The sequence below is a fragment of the Anopheles nili genome, chromosome 3, assembly GCF_943737925.1.
Source record: "Anopheles nili chromosome 3, idAnoNiliSN_F5_01, whole genome shotgun sequence".
Classification (NCBI taxonomy): Eukaryota; Metazoa; Arthropoda; class Insecta; order Diptera; family Culicidae; genus Anopheles; species Anopheles nili.
In genome coordinates, this window is record NC_071292.1 from 26,497,764 (window position 1) to 26,515,340 (window position 17,577).

The 17,577-nt window shown below is 47.1% G+C and overlaps 1 protein-coding gene across 1 annotated transcript in view; it reads left to right on the forward strand.

The window, feature by feature from the left end:
* The first annotated feature begins 1,675 nt into the window (after positions 1–1,675).
* LOC128723409 (nuclear receptor-binding protein) overlaps positions 1,676–17,577 on the forward strand; it is a 29,673-nt gene continuing 13,771 nt past the window's right edge. The window contains exon 1 of the mRNA XM_053817146.1: positions 1,676–1,810. Coding sequence (XP_053673121.1) covers positions 1,676–1,810 — 135 coding nt within the window. The remainder of the gene's footprint in view (positions 1,811–17,577) is intronic.

The following is a 17,577-nucleotide window of genomic DNA, read 5'->3' on the forward strand; positions in this document are numbered from 1 at the left end:
CCGTCTGGCCAGATGATGATGATGATGATGGTGCGCGCGTCCCGTTCCGGTACTCGACGCCATCCCTCTCCCAAAAGACCTCTAATAAATCACGTTAAATGCGTACATATCCCGCGTTGCTCACGTTGGTGTGGGTGGGGATGTTCTGGCCGCGTGAAGATGGTCTCCTTCTCCGTAACCGGCCACTTGGCTACCGTTGTTTGTGTTGAAACGTGAAACCACCGCGACATGAATACGGTTCGGGGAGGGGGTTGCCTTTTTTTATGCTTTATTTTTATCGTGGAACGATTAAAGTCAACCCGCCCTGGCTGAGAAAAGGAAGAGGCGTATCGTGTGATATCCCCGGCCCCAGTTCCGCGATTCATTGAGACGTGGGCCGAGCCCCCTTGCTGAGAATTATTCCGCCCTGGGAAAGCGAGACGGTTACCGTGAATGTTAGAATTTATGTTATAGAACTGAAAAGCGATACAATACACCCCCTAACACTTGGCACCATGCGACCCAGTTGTCCACTTCAATTTTTATCGCATCACACCGGTGTGTGGGTGGGTTGAAAAATAAAAAACAAAAACACCCAGTAGGAAGCACCCCCCAATACCGTTGACCATTTGATTCGCGAGGAGTGCAACAAAATTTAGAAGAAAAAAAAATAGTGCTTAACCCCAACAAAACTCGATCGTTCGTGGAAAGTGCCGTTGTGTAGCGCTGTTCGTAATTAATTTTCCATAAATTGTGCACACGCGCGCTCGCGCCCGCGCGTCTCACACAACTCTGAGGCACGCGAGCCAAATCGCCGCTGTTTCGTCGCATGTTCGAAACATGAATAAGCGGTGGTGGCCTGCACGGACTGTGATATTGGAGCACACAGCGAGCCGTGTGCCGTGATTCGGGCTCGGAAAAGCGGGTCACAACAGTGGTGCGCTGCTGCTGCATGTAGGTCGGGAAAACAATGCGCTCGGGAAAGAGAGCCACCACTGCTCGAAACCGGTGAAGGTCACAGTCGATCGAGCTTGGTCCAAATGCACCTGGAAAAGCGCGCGGAGGGTGGTGGGTAGTCGTAAATAATTTGGGAAGTTACACGTTGCCGTTGGGGATTGTTGCGTTTTGTGTCCCCCGAGAGAGTGTGCAAGTGCCGCTTTCAATCGAGCTCGTGTGCTAAACTGAACAATAATAAACTTGTGTCTCCGGTGTGACGGTGCAACAGCAAGCATTATGGTTGGTTGAAATCGAACACTTACACATACACACACCGATGGTGCGCCGTGCACCATGGTAATCGTAATAACAGTGCAGCTCGTTCGTTAGAGCCATGTTGGGTGGAAAATACAGCCCACTGGCGCTTCGGTGGGCGCCTGAGAAGTACAAAATTTATAAAGGTCAAGTTCACGCTCCCGTTTGCCCGTTTGTTTCGTGACGTTCGACGTTCTGCGGTTTTCCGTCTTCCAATTCCGACGTGCGACGTCGTCACCATCGCAGCTGTCGTCTTCGTGTATAAATATATATATTCCTACATGTGCAGTCCCTCCTATCTTCGATCAAAAGCAGCTGGCACATTCTAATTGAGCGCGTCTCGCCCGTTCTTCCCACTATCCGTTTCGTTTCAGGTACTAATTAAAATATCCTCGACACCCGGAGGTCGGCCGAATATTTTTTCCCAAGTCGCTTCTGTTCTGCCATGCCGGGTAGTCGTTCCAGTAACAACGATACCGAGCACAACAGGTCCCCTAGAGAGAGCGGCGAGGATTCGGAGGATGAAAGTGAAATTCTAGAGGAAAGTCCCTGCGGAAGATGGCTGAAACGCAAAGAAGAGGTAGGCATTGGGAGCATTCATACAATTGTGCTTTTCTGTTTTAATTTGTTGCCTCAAAAACAGCCGTTGTCTGCTCACGCGTGTGTGGGTTTTGGAGACACATTACAGATGTACTGAAGGTGAAATTGAAGTAAGATCATTCGGGAACTGACAGACGCACGCGGACAGGGGAAAACAGCAATAGACATTTACGGAATGTTCATATCTCATTTAGCCTTTTATCGGATGGGACGCGCGCGTATCTAAGCATCCCTCCATCGGGATTGCCGAACCGTTCCGGGTTGGGACCCGCGTCTGAGTGCGAACAATAGTTAGTCGAGTTAACGATGATCATCCGATGTCGTCGGTGTGGTCGTCGTTGTCGTTTTGGTGTGTCCAGCGTGGATGTGTTTGCACTTTTTGCAAAATTAATTTGACCTTTGCAAGACTCTCCTCTCGCCGGCCGAAGTCCGTGGTGGACCTTTCTATTTGTTTGCCTCACAAAAGACGCAGGAACCGACATGCGGAAAGGGCGATAAGCGCGGGACTGGGTGATCCATGTGGAGAAATGTCGCCGATTCGGTGATTGTGTGCGTGTGTGTGAATAAGAAATTGCAAGCATGAGAAGGCAGGTATTGTACACTTCATCGCACTCTTCCGCTAGAGAAGGATCTCGATTGTGTCCTGTGTTAGGCTCCACAATTTGTGTTCTTCTAAATAATGCACACTTGTACACAAATGCGACAGATGCCCATTGATGGGTTTCGTATTGTGTTCAGTGTCGGGGAGAGCTCTTTTACGGGCATAAAAGATCCACACACATCCGATTTGTCCCCCATATCGCTGTTGGCTCTAAAATAGATTCAACACACCACTTGCGCCCCGGTATACGGGTGTTTGGCCACGGTCAATCATTCCATTTATTCACTTGGGCCTCACTATGTGCGCCACCCTGAGCGAGCAGCAGAGAAGCCGTGATTTATTAACACGAGTCTATTCGAAATGGTTTCCGCTACAGCGTCCTGTTCGTTGTTCGTACCCAAAAAAATGCACCATAAGCTGGGGGCATGTATTTTGTTTCGTAATAGAATGTTTTTCGCGCTCCATGGCTATGCTCGTTGGCAATTTCTAGTCGCGATTTCGCGGAAAAGATTCACCAATCGCGCTAGAGAGAGTTTTCCCCCATGTGGCCTCCAATGATGCCCATATGTTAACTAACTCCGATTCGTTGGATTTTTGTTTTTCCAACCGTGATTCATGGCTGAGGATTTCCGGTAAAAGAATGCGACACTCTTTTGTTGGTGTGCTGTTTGGTTGTGCATGTGTGTTTGCGCTGGCTTTTACTCCTTCCTATTGCCATTACAAGTCGGCCCGCCATGACGCCTTTCTGTGCGAGTTATTTGAATGAGAACACGTCCAATTAGTCCATAAATTAAAGCTTTAATTGTCACATCCTTCGCCGTGGCGAAATTGCGTCGCGACTTATACCACACACTGCTCCGGCTCTCGGATTGAGATGGGACAAATTTACGGTGCAACGATCGAGACGAGAGTACTATTTCCGGTTGCGTTATGCAGCGGCATGGAGTTTATGTCCATTTTCGGTGCAGTTGACGGTCGTTCGGAGAGGACACCCGCGAGGAGGCTATACGTGCGATCGATGAACCACGGAGTAGTCAATACTTTCGAATTGGATCGCGGAATGCATGTCCCATTGCATCAATTTGGTGCTGTGCAGTTTTCTGTTGCATGATTCAGTGTTTTGTTCTCTCTCTCTCTCTCGCTCGCACTCTTTTTGTCTGTTTATTAGCTCTGCAGACGAAGATGCGCGATATCTCATGGCGAAAAGGGGAATTTTGGTGTCTTTTGCTGCAATGAAATGATGTTGGAAGGACATGGAATGGAATTTCGCAAATTATCGGTCCGTTCTCCGCAAACGTGTAATACGTTTTGATTTCGTTTCTGTGTCAAATAGCAATCCGTAGTGACATTGGTTCAATACCATGACTGCAGCTTATCAAAAAATTCTTTTCTTTTTACATGGAAGCTTATGTTGCTTAGGTGACTAAGCCCCTTTGCTATAATTCAAAATGCATTTTTCTTGATTGAAATGGTCAAAGTTTGTTTGAATTTCATTGAATTAATCGAATCAAAGGAAAGCAATTTGCTCGAATTTTGCATTGATTCATTCCGATAGTTTGACTTTGTGTTTATTGAACTAGTAATGTTCAATGGCTGATACAAACATGGTTTGGTTGACGCGTTAGCAACCCTCAATGGTATGTTTTATTTCTTTATCATACCATCCGCAAAGTGTTCATTAAACTCATTCAATTTGAACCAGGAAATGGCAATAAATTGCTCCCAAAGACCATGTTATGTCCCACATTAGGTGCATAAAAAATAAAAGAAAGCAAGAAACGGTGCATAGGTCCTGGAGCTAGTTGCAACATCCCTGTTCGCAATGGATGGCATACACCCGCTCGGGTAGTTTGAGCCCTCCCGAAGGAAGCGCATCGTAAAATAAGGATGGTCGTAAATAATAACTTTATTGCGCTCTAGCAAGTCCCATGGCTGGTCTCATTTTAAGAGCACCTTTCCAACCTGCAGCAAGCCATCGTGGGACTGCTTCTTCCAGCGCGCTACTCTCGGTGCTTGGAATGCCGACAAAAGGAATGGACGACGCCGCCATCATTGAGACTGGAGAAAATAGTCTGGTTTTTCTTGTTTTCTTTTCTCCTCTTTGTCGCAGTGGCTGTGGCACTAGTTGTAACTGCAGCACTTTACGGCAAATCAGTCCACGTAGGCGTGGAAAAATGCACCCAATGAGTGATTTATAAACATTACCATCCTCCTTCGCATTCAGTTCGCACAATGAATTATTCCCGAACTCCATTCGCAAGCTGAAGGAGTCTGTGGGCCTTCGTTACAGTCTGCGGAAAAGAAAACACGAAGAATAATGTCGCAAAAGGCCTAGTGGTGGTTCAGAATTGCAACTTCTGTGAATCGAAGCGATTGAATTTGTATGCATAAATGGCACTCGAAGACCGTGGAGAAGCAGTGCGGCGTTCCTAGAGGTTGGCATGTCGCGTCTTGCGTGTGGAGGCACTTCTAAGGAGATGGATGAGGTCGATGTACGTTTCTTTCTTTGCATTCGAGCATCACGGAATAGAGCAAAGTGACAAGATGCGTCCATCGTAACATTGTTGCAGCCACCCACCATCAACTGCAGTTTGCTGCAGCAATATGACGGTGAAGGAGAAATCCCTGGCACACCAAACCTGCCCGCCTGAACAGCCGTTTTCTCTTTGTCCCTACCAGAGAAACCTTTTCGACTGCCTGCCCCCTTGTGGATGACCACTGCTAATAGGCGCACCCCCCTATAAATATCACCTTCTGCACCCATCATCAACGCCGGGAGACGATACGCGCTTAATAGACCAATAATGGTGGCTGTAAAATTTCAAATATTTCACCACGCTGCCCCGAAACCGTCCGCTCCGTCAGCCATTTCGAATGAGAAGGGGTTCTTCGCGCGAGGTGCGAATGATGGCGTGTGTGGTAGACACCTTCGCCTGAACGCCGAGGGTTCGTGTCTTTACCTTCTTTTTTTCTCTCTCTCTCTCATCCGCGTAAATTTTGCATGAAGCCACCACGCCACTGCTACTGCCACTTCGTCCTGCCGTTCGCAAACGTCAAAGGATCCCGTAACGCCGGTAATGATCGGTCGCCTCGAGACTCGGGGCCTTTGCGCGCTGCATCGAGGTGTAGTCACCATCGGGGAGACCTTTCTAAAAATACTCCCAAATCAGCATTTAGCCGACGACGATGGCGGACAGGCTGCAGACCGTAGGCTTGTTTGGGGGTGGTGTGGGCGAGAAGTCTGCTTCTGTCCCACACGACGCGTCTGGCAAATATGTGCGTACAGTCCCTTGTGGTGTGGGGAGAATGCACGGAAAGCCCTTAACGTCTTCTTCTTCTCTTCGGTTTTGCTGTGCTGAACTTAGGCTTTGCTTAGCAATCCGAAGCCCCGAACCAACGTTGTAGCAGCAACGATGGGGGAATTTATGCCTTACGCGCCCAGATCAAGACATTGCGAATCGCCAGACCCGTAGGATTTGCTTCGAACCTCGTTAGTTCTCGGTCTCGCTCACACAAATTAGTTTTCGCTTCGCCCATTCATTACATTTTATGTTAACCATATGAAAATCGGCACCAGCCTCGCCGACACACAGGGACACACACCGACCGTGGCTGTTCATAATGCATGGAAAATATGCTCCCGGCGTGTGTAGAGCATGGAATGTGTGAGTCATGGCGAAGGTCTAATGCTTGGTTCCATTGACGGCGAAGAAATCGTACTTCTGGTTGGCGATGCTACTTTGGAGCCGAACCCTATGGAGATCTCAGAAGTTTTGCGATGGTCGAAGTAAATAAAACGACAAATTCATTTGCAAATTAGAAGCCGGGTTACGAAGAAAATGTTTATAAATGTATCACTACATGTATCGCTAGAAAATGCCTTTTTTTTGTTGTTTGATGTCGTTGCGCTAGTAATTCCAAGAAGTGCTGAGGTTCGTTCTGTGCATATGTTGTCGAAAAATGTTTCTCACGCTCCACCGTGTAAGGGCCCTACCTTCGGTGGGTTGCGTTGTAGAGCGTTCAAAGGACTTTGGTTTTATGTTTCACATCAAAGTTTAGAACACGTCTGTTTGATGAGCCACCACATGCGCTTTAGCGTGGCGGGAGAGGTCGATCAAACATCCGGTCATATCCGGGGACAACGTTTTGCGAAACGGAATTCCAAGAGAATGTTACATCTCGCACACTCTCGTCACAGTTGTCAGAAAACTTTGTCTATCCTGGACAATGTTGACACCGCAACACGGGCGGTACATGTATATATAGCAGCAGCTTTCTCCCATCAACTAACACCCGAAGCCAGGACCAATGGGCTCCCCCGGGGGTGGATAGAGTGAACGAATGCTCCTAGCATACATCCTGTGTGTGTGTGTTGGGGGGCCGGGGAACCATATTTAGCAACATAAGCGACGCCTCCTTTCGATCGGTGCTCGCGCGCGCGTGTGTTGGAGCCGTCTGCCGTTTCCGTGGCGTTTGGTGTGGGGTGTTGTTGTTAAAAATAGTTAAAAACCCTTGCCATCCTCTGCCCACCTAATTTAGCGATCGCCTTCTCCTAGCCGTCCTAGCAGTCAAGTCAAGGCCATGGAATCGCTTTCCGCTTCGACAGGTTCGACGGATCTATTTATTTCTATTTATTGTTGTGTTGTGCTTTTTTTTACCACGCGCGCCTGTGACGAAACGCGAATGGTTCGCATGGACGCTCGCATGCATGCAAAGAAAGCGCAGACATCGCCCCAACCAATATCAGTTAAGGGTGGGCAGAAGTTGACTGCAAAGCGAGGGGGTTGAAGTGATCGCAAACGTGTTGTGTGTGAGAACGAGAGAGAGAGAGAGAGAGAGAGAGGCATCGAAAGCGCGATGACTCGAGTGTTGGTTGCTGACTTTTCATGAACTATTCGCCTTGAACGGGGTTGGCCGAATCGGGAAGGAGGCAGAAGCACGCAGCACGATGATATCAAGACGTCGGTAATAAGTGATGAGGCAGAAACGTCAGCATATTAAGGTCGCAGCCGTAGGAATGGCGGCTAGGGTTAACAACTTTCTCCGTGGTAAATTATCGCTTTTCTTCCTTCCCATTGCTGTTTGTTTCTTGGTCGTTTTTTTCTTTCCTTCTCTTTCTCTGCGAGCATGCTTAGCTTTACGTCACACAAACCACGCATGTAATACGTTTTTTTGATAATCCTAAAGCGACCCTGAATGTTGGCTATTTGTTTTTTAAGTTATTTGTGAAAACGTGTATGTAGCAATTTTTTAATAAAATATTATACTAAAAAGCATCGAACTTATCTTCATAACCCCTGGAAAGCTGTTTTTCTCATGCCCCCAAATATCTGGCTATTGTTTCACTTAAAACAAAAGATGCCTTACCGGCATGCATGTTTATTTCCGCCAAAGTTTGTTGATTTTGCTAGTGTCCTTTTTCTAACTGCAAACCATTTTAGGAAGACACTTTTTGTTCTTCTTCATATCGTTTAGCCAAACTTCAGTCCCCTTTCGTTCTGCTGCAGGCTCCAATAAGTCTGCGCGAAGTTGCGCTGTTTTTGTAGAAGCAAAAAAAAACTTCTCTCTTTTCGCCAAACACATTGACGTAGTTCGCATTCCTCACCAATTAGGCTGCAAGGCGTACAAGTGTGCCTGCTGCAGAGTATCAGCGCCAAAGAGAGCGAAGGTCTTGATTGGCCATTTCTTTTACGAGCCCGGCTTGTCGTCCTTTTCGTACTCCGCAGCGGCAAACATTGACGACTGTAAACATTTCGATAACATTTCGTAATGATTCCGATTTCATTTCATTTTTTTTCGGTCACGTTTTTGTTTTTGGTATCTACTTTTCGCTTTCTTGCCAGCTTTACGATATTCGGTAGAATTTCCAAACGATCGCGCGCGCGACACCATCCGTCGGCGTCGGTTACAGTTTGGATGCAGGCCAAATAGCACAAAATACACTGCTTCCAACGCCCGAAACGTGGCTCCCGGTGGTCCGGATGATCCCAGCTCAAAGGGGCCATCCACTGGGTTGCCAAAGAAGCAAGAGCGACCGGCGGCCACATTTTGGCACCGTTACGTCGTAGGCAATTTTCGTCCAAAGACAGAACCATGCCCGTGGGTAAACTGTGCCGATGACAAAGGCATGGAGGGACATCCAAAAGTACTCGAAACAGGGGGCAATACGAGTGCAAGAGGCAGAGAAACACAATATTTTGCACCCAGGACCTGGGCGCATCCTATCAACGCCAATAAAACCCGTCTCAATGAGCAGAGATGGAAGTAACGTACGTACGGAATGTCCTTTAATGTGTCTGGTGTGCAATGACGTGGAAAGAAGGAAGCAAACGGTGGGCCAACGAATTCGGTGGCATTTGTTATTAGATGCTACTTTCCGCAATGCTTCCCTAATGAGCGCACAAAGGTCGAAAAGCGCAAGAAACAGTCGGACAAAATCGCACCCACCGGCAAGGACATCCGCTGTGGAAATGTGTGTCCTTTTAGTGAGCTGAGCTGTTAACTCCACCGGCGTGTTTCGTGTGCTTCCGTGAGATCGTGTTTCGTTTTTTTTCTCCTCAAGAGACGTTTGCGACACGCTGCACTTGCTAACTTGTGCTAACTACTGACATTTGAAGGCCCTTTGAGTGTGGTCGGCGCACTCTGCACACTGACGCCTACGTGACAATCTTGCCGATGGTATCGGTTGACCTCGAACTCCCGGTCGGAGCCTCGGGGACGTGGCAAAAATAATAATAAAAAAACAGCTTATTAGCATTTATGCTCGTTATATAAATAGTCATCTGCTAACAGCTCCTCCTCAAGCGTAAACCTACGCAATTCACCTAGCGCTCCGAGAGCTACTCGCTTGTTCCGTGGCCCGAATCGATAGTGCAATGTCGTTGGTGTCGTTGGTTTTTCACACGCCCACGGCAGAAAGCCCATACTAGGCTGGTTTTCGTTTTCCATCGCTACAGAAGATAATTATCGCAAAACACTACGGTGGTTCTATTGATTCAGCCTTGCGGCAGGATGGACTGTGGCAAAAACCGCAATGTTTCGATATGATGACCTGCCTTTGGCATTTACTTGGAGCCATGGTGCATAGTTTAATTTGCATCAAAAAAGGAAATTCGATCGAGAAAGAGAGTATACTAGGATGGATTGGAGCGTAGGAAAAACTCAATGATTTCAGGTGGGGCTGAGAATTTTTGTGGTAATCAATTCACGAATGAAATGAGATAAAGTATTCAAGAAGAATCAAAATGTCTCGCAACAGAATTTACCTAAAATGTCTGATTGATTTACTACACAGTGAAATATTGGGACTATACCAAAAGCTTCCTCCTTAATATTCATTCATTCGATGTTTACTAACTTCGTACTAACGTCATAGTCCAGCTGAACTTTTCTTTTTTCTGTAGGACATCCAGCGTAGGTTGCTAATGCAACCTACGTAACGAACTTGGGAAACCACTCGTCAGTAACCAAACCGTTACTGATCCTTATTATCCATGGTATTAACCCCTGCAGTAGGTGATATCATTTCCACCACCCAATGCCCGTGGGTGACTGTTTGCTGAGATTAATTTGCTTATGCCTCGTGTTGCTAACTGGATGCGAAAATGTGTGCATCTGAACACAACACATATGCTTCGTTTCCGCCCGGAAGGTGATGTGTTTGGAAAGCCTGAAACTGGCACCACCATGCACGTTGTTTAACATTGCGGCTTCGGATCGTAAAAACCTCCGGGTGTGGATATCGTTTTATAAAACAATTCCTCAGCCACACTTTCCGCTTCTGGTTGGTTGGACCGGTGCGTCTTAATCATATATAAAAAAAAACACTCAAATAATTACGCACCGATAGTGAAAGAGGCAGCAGCATAATTTATACACCACCCTAAACGAGGTGATTAAATAAAGTAAAGGTTGGTTTTGGCTGCGCCAAGCCAATCGAGCGAGAGACCTCCGTCTGAGCCCGGTGCAATCATGGATCGTATTTTACAATTGCGCCACGAGCCCAGCCAGCTCAGCTGCACGATCTCAGCTGCGTCAAGCTGTGGAGTCAGTCGTTTCGCAACATAAAACGTTGGTTTTAAAATTTTTAATTTTATTATCGCTCCCAATAATCCCCTCCTGCTGGCTGGCGTGTGTTGATAAATATTTTCTCCGTATCCAGTACCATATGCTGTTAGTTTTTGCTCCCCAGCGCCAAAGGTGGTGGGTGGTGAGGCGGGAAATTCTCCCAATCATCACCTCTCACCCCCTGGCGCAGCTCAAGAAGAGGCCAGTGTGTGGTGTGCGCAATGTGGCGGCTTTTATGATAGGGGTGTAATAAGTGAAGTTGTTTTGCTTTTTTACCTTTGACGTTTCGCCGGAAACCCGCCGAACTCGGCCACTTTTACTGATAGTGCCTCTCGCCCGATCGAAAGATATGCTCCGTTACTTTGCGATGGTTGAGAAATGCTTCGTGTAAATGGTGGGGGTGCGCATTTCCTTCGCACGGCGAAATGCAATTTTCGATGGGGTTGAAATATTGGAGCAGTTTTCCAAACGGTAGCTGGATTTAAACGAATCAAATTATTTTGTGTGTGAATTTTAAGGCGCTGAATAATCACAGCAATTCTTTGTGTGGGAAAATAATAAGAAAAATATTCATGCATTTCTAAAAAATAATCGTTGTTGATGGGAGAAAAGAAATAAGTACAGCAAGGTGTCATTAAAATGGTATACAATCATTGTCACTCTTACATCTGGATAGTAAAGACCCGAAGCGATCATTAACACGCAGGTTTTCTGTCTTTGCTTCGCAATCTGTGTCGTCGTGATTTCCTTATGCCATCTTTTAGCGAAACTCGTTAGCATCCAACCTGTTTCTCTGCATATTTCAACTAGTTTAGTCATGCCTGTAAGGTATGCATGTCCTATCCAGTTCAATACCTGGATCGCAGCATAAATAAGGAGATGTTCCTCGGCTATTTTTAGGCATTAAACCCATGATCGACTCGAGCTGCCGTATCGTCTATAATTTACACCTTAAGCCTACGATGACGTTATGCCTTTAAAATCGTTTACCATCGTTCACCGAGCTATTCATCGAATTAAACGCGGAGGGTTTTGGATGGAAAAATCAAATCCTTTCACTCCGAATCGGTTTCTCCCCGGAAGAAGCAAAAAATCCGTGGACACATCGTCGGAAGTCTTCCCAGAAGGCCGGCCCAAGTTCACCTTCCACACGGGCGACTGTGCACTGACCATTTGTGGATAGATGTAGATGCGACAACCACGATCCTTGTGTGCGATCGATCGGTCATAAACCAGTCTTCCTCTGCCGAACGTCAATGATCACCGAGAAACGGAATTCCAGTGTAACTGCGCGAATACCACCCTCCCTGAGTCAGAAACTGGTTCCGAATGGATATTACCGCTACTACCGGTTACGTGTCCACCTAAACTACTCCCCAAGAAGAAGTAGGCTGTCGTTCCGAGGAGGTTCGTTGCGGGCCCTCCTCTCTCACGCGGGTGCGTTGCCCTCACGCTGCTCGCATTTTCCATCATTTGGCGAATCCGTCATTGACCTTCCAGCTCGAGAGAGACCAGCTGCATATGCGTGAACCGCGGACTTCGCAGCATGACGGTGGGATTTGTAACAAACTTGGCCGCTTTCCTAGACACGCGAGGTTGGGTTCAAAGTCCGGTGGAGAAAAAAAAATTTAATCCCCTCCGCGCTTGGAGGCGTTGACAAATCGCCAAATGGTCGCTCATCTAGCCAGGGAATTAAATGTGATATTTCAACACAACTATCACTCTCACATTCACCCGTGTTACCGTCATCTGTTCCATTCACAGTTTGTTTTATCGAGAAAGCATCCCCAACTACTACTTCATCATTCGGTGTTCGTAGATAAGCTTGTGGTTACGTAAATAAGATTCAAGATGAGCCCAAAAAAACAGGAGTCACTAGGGGTCAGATGGATATTTTTTTATTTTACCCTCATCCCTTGGACGAAAACCGCGCGACATTCCACTCTCACCCGCGTTTGGTGGGTTTGTTACTTCCGAATGGGATGTCTGTCTCCCTGTTCCACGCAAATCACCTAACGCCATAACGCCACGCATCGTAAAGTGGAATTACTCAGCCTTCAGAAGCCGGGAGGAAAACTGACTTTAGCCACGCACGCTCCCAACCACGCGTGTTGCCTGCGCGCGTTGGTGGGATTTTGTGAAAAGTGAAAATTCTGCGAACAAATTAACGCCACGCTTTTTACTGCGCCAGCGAAAGCGGGCCCCCTCCTGGTGCGCACATGGCAATAAAATCTAGCGTGTTGTTCCTTGGGCGAAACGTCACCGCCATAAAACCAGCAACCCCGAGGAGAAGGCGTACAAACGGCACCCCCTGAGCTTTGCACCGATTCGTGATGGAGCCTAAGCCCTTTGCATTAATTGTGTAAGAAATATTTACTTTCTGTCGCCACAAAGCGCACCACAACAGCGCCAGCAAAACCAAGGCGACATACTTAACCCGCAGTGCAAAAGGAACACTACGTGCGCTAGAACAAGCGAACAGACGCAGTGTGCAATTATCATCATTATTTGCGCGACACACTTGCCCGCGCACGTCGGTGGAATTTTGTTAAATCCGCGGTCTAGTAGCTGCATTATTATCTCTGACATCGGGGGCACATCGCGGTGTCTTAATCCAATATAAGTGACGGCGTTTTGAAGGCGTTGGTTACGGCCGTCGCCACGGTGCCATAATTCTTCGATTCTTTCCAGCGCCCTCGTCTGCGTGACAACTTTATGGCAAATAGTAGTAGTACCCTATTAGTGTTGCCTTTCTGCCATCTGTTGCGCCGTGTTGGCCCTTTTTGCGAGTGCGAAAAGTCTCGATGTGCAGCTAGTAGCTGTCTCGTAAAGTTAAAACCTCCTGAAGGTAAGAGAATGTACTGGAAACGTAAGAACGTCAGTGATCGCATCTACTATCCTATCTGGCAAATGGAGAAAGAGTACTACATTTTTTATCAGCCTCAGGGTGATGTCGTTTCGCGGCCCGCACCCGGATGGTGGCAGTGAATTCAAACGAACTTGTCAGCTAACTGCTGTGATTTCACGTGGGACGGTGGAAATGCCGGACAGAAGGAAAGGACCAGAGTCCATCAGATTGATGAAGACATCTGACGACAGCTGCATAAAACATGACCGCGAAGGCGCACGGTGCATTGCAGCAGATTAGTTCGCTGAAGTGAGGCCAGAAAAATAATATATTCGCCGCGAAGACAGTTTTGACGACTAACAAAGAGACAGAGAAAAATGAACTCATATCGTCACAAACGATGGGGTGGAAAATGAACAACCCGTCGTGTTTAAATTTTTCGCCAAACATTCACGAAAGTAGCTCGAGAGCAATCGAAAGTGAAGAGGCCAGGGTCAGAGGTTAGGCTTCGATTGGACAGGCAACTCTCGAGTTGTCGATGGTAGCTTAAGCATGCGTCAAGGACGACGAATGATTGTACCATCTCATCTGAACCACGGGAGAACGGACGCCGAGTGCGCTCCAGAGTGTTTAGTAAACGAACCGACCCGACCCGATGGGCGATTGTGGTTTCTCGGTTAAAAGTTTGATTTATTAATGGGTTTGAAATTTATACGCGACAAATACGCAGCTTTTAAATGCCCACCGCAATGATTGATGGAATAATTAGCCATCGGCCGCTAACGAGCTGCTGATCGTTTTCTTTGGCTACTATTTTTATTTCGTTTTAAATATATCTAAAGTGTTGTTTTTTCAACGTCTTTCACTTTTCTTTCAGGTATGTTATATCGTCCCCAAGCGGAGTTCGTAACTGGTTCGCAGAAAATAGAACAATTTGGTAGCTATAAATTATATTAAAATATATCGAAATTCGTCCCGCGGATGCTGTTGTGCAGACGAAAGCGGGTTAGAGGCAAGCTTTGGAAAAGAACGGCTGTTTGAACGACTTCATAAAACCGCAATCATAAAACGCCAATCGCCGCACACGCCAAGTGGTCAACCTAAGGAACCACCAAAAACCGTGGGGCAGAACATAAAACCTGGCCCGATTGAATACGGGATCCGGAATGGAGCTAAAACAAGAGTTTCCTCAGGAGCACACACGCGCGTTTACAACCGATCGCATCGGCGGAAAACCACCGAAGCGCATGAACCATGAGCAAGAACTGCGAACATCAGCGCGCACCAGTCGAACTCATGCGTCATTAAACGGCCAAGATTTATTTATATTTGCAAAATATTTTATGCGATTCCTTCGCGGTTGCGTGGTGTGTGTGCGGCGGGGGTCGGTGGTTTAGCTGCGGAATATGGGTGGTTTTTTTGTGCTTATTTCGAACCGTTGCGTTGTGTTTATGCTTCACGGCGGTTTTCACGGGGCTTGCGCATTTTCATCCACGACAAAGACGATTCAGATTCGTACATCACAATGCACTCGATGTGCGTACTCTTCCCGTGGCAATATTAGGCGTGTTTGATTCCGATCTGGGCAGGAATGGGGTTTTGTTTAAAAGGCGATATATAAAGACTTTATAAAGACGATAAAGTATCAACGCAGTCGCTGACAACTGTAGACGGCCAGACTAGGGATGCTTCAGTTACCTCATTTCTCGACGGAGACTGTCGTTATCTGGTCGATTTCCTTGACACTAAACCACGGCGGCCCTGCTGGTATAACTCGTTTTTCAGCCAGTACTTTGTGAGGATGTGAGAAACACTACCGCTGCGTTTATGCAAACATGCTGACAACAGTATAGCTGCTGCACCGACCGCAAAACACATGCGCTAGCTGTCACCAGACGGCTTCCAATACTGGTTCCGGAAGTGAAAAATCAACCACGGAACAGCCGGGTTTGACGAGATCGTGTCCATCCCCTGGTGGGACACGAGATGTTGGGATGTCATTTGATCGGGTTTTTTTTCTTTCTCTTGTACCAGAGAGGGTCTTGCGGCGCATCTCCAGCTAGGCATATCATTCCATTATTTAGTTTAAATGCCTACCAAACCGTAACAGAATGCCGCCTTCGTTTTGACAAAAAAAATTGGCAACGAATCAGTGTATCAGAGATTATGCAAATGCTCTTTTTGCCGTTTTGCGAATGTAGGGGCGGTTTCGACGAACCCAAAACACAAACTCTCGGTAGATTTCTTTTTGTTCATTCACCCAACATTGGCAGACATTGTCAGGCACATGTAAATCAACTTGACAATCGGTGGAATTTACTCCACAGTAGGTCGATGGAGAATAAGCATCCGGGTTCCGTTCTCGGAGGTTGGGCTTATTCTTTGTTGGATGAATGGAAGTGATTTACTGCATTTTTTGGAAGAGTGCAAAATTTTTCAAACAAGTGATCTATATGTGATGTAAAAATGATAGTTATATTACTTCTTATCGTAGACGATGATGTAAATTTATTTCAGCTTCTGATTGCACCAATGAAAAGAGATAAGAATTTTTCGAGAAATAAATTAACTAAACTGGTCAGTGGAGTACCAATTCGTGTGAATAGCCAAAGTATTCACTCTTCCAGTTAGGTACTAAACTGATGTACCTTAAACACAACAATATCATTGCATAAACACCTACGTACGTGTACACCTCTTGATGGCATGGAAAAACCTTTTTTCATTATGCACTCAAGCAGCCGTGTCCCATAATCTTGCTGGACGAAACGAACAGAACCAGGACCGGCGTGACGTTTCGATTCGAGGACGTTTTGTTTACGTTTTGTGCTTGTGCGCGTACGTGATCATATGCGGATGGGACCGGATCGCACTACTACGATGCGGTGCATACTGTTGCACAACCCGTTACACCGCCTGATAAGCAGCATCGTGGAGGAAGCTAATAATAAAAGAAACAGCGAAATAGCGACAGACAAAGGCGATACACGAGTGTGATAAGCGGGCTGTGATAAGGGAGAGTTTGTGCGAAGAGAAACGCCAGCGGAAAATGTGGCCGAAGTAAGGGTTGTCACAAGAAGCGCGCCCGACGTTTGATCATCGTCGTCCCTTTCCTGTCGCTCCTGCTGGGGGTTCAGGAACGAAGGAGAACTATTGCGACGTCGTTTTTCGCTAGAGTAAAAGTTCCCAAGATGCGCCTCGTTCCGAAACCACAACCACACGGTGTAGCGCTGTTGTGAGCTGTGGTGGCCCTTTGGTCACTCTAATCACATGTCGAGTGATAATATGTAACATAATGTGTTGAACACTTGGTACACTTCGTGTAAAAGTATGCTAAGATAGCGCGGTCGCGCTCGAGCCCCCCAAAGCATCGAAATTCCTCCACATTGTCAAAAGAGACCAGCGAAATCAAAAACAAACAACCAAATCTGACAGCTGACAAGTCGACGATTGCGTCGATAAGTTCGCACAAGCGTAAAACCACGCATAGTTCCAACCGCTAACGCCAACGAGCGCCTATCTACGCATAGCTCCAAACATAAGTCCGCTAAGTCCTAAAGTACCGATTTTTGTTTTGTTTTTTGCTCATCGCCTTCAAGAACAACCTGTGTTCAGTTGGCTGAGACGCGTCAGAGCGCGGTTGCGAGTTGGTGGCGCATTTTCTAGTCCGTTCGCCATTCGCCGTCGCGCAAAAACACACCAAACCTTGACCCCTCTGGGTCCGGTTTGCGGTTTGTCAAGGAAGCGCGATGTGGTGGCCGACCGCGAGACGACGACTCCCAGCTACTTCCCAAACTTCTCGAACTTCTCGCGTTTCTGTGCGTGCGCACGACAGACGCACGTTGTTTTTCGTCGCGCCCCGTACCTTGAAGGGCGTTCTTTGCACTCATAACGGTTTTATGTTTTGAAGCGAAATAAATCGCGACAGCACAATAGAATATCGCCGAGCGTGTAGGCAAATCAGAAGGGGGTTGGTCGATCGGTGGAGCTTAGCGAAATCACGTTGCTTTACGAGAAGACGTCAGATAGTAGACTGGGCGGCCAATCCTCTCTGCTTGGGCGGGAAATACTACGCAGTAGCGAGTAGTGCCCTCGAGTCCCGCAAAAGTCGGTCGTTCTCGCGATGGATGTCACTCATTTATGCACTCGGCGACGAATGTGTGTTGAAGGATGGTGTACTTTTTTTTGTTTTGCTTGGTTTTGGTTCTACATTCTTGCTCAGGGTTTGTCA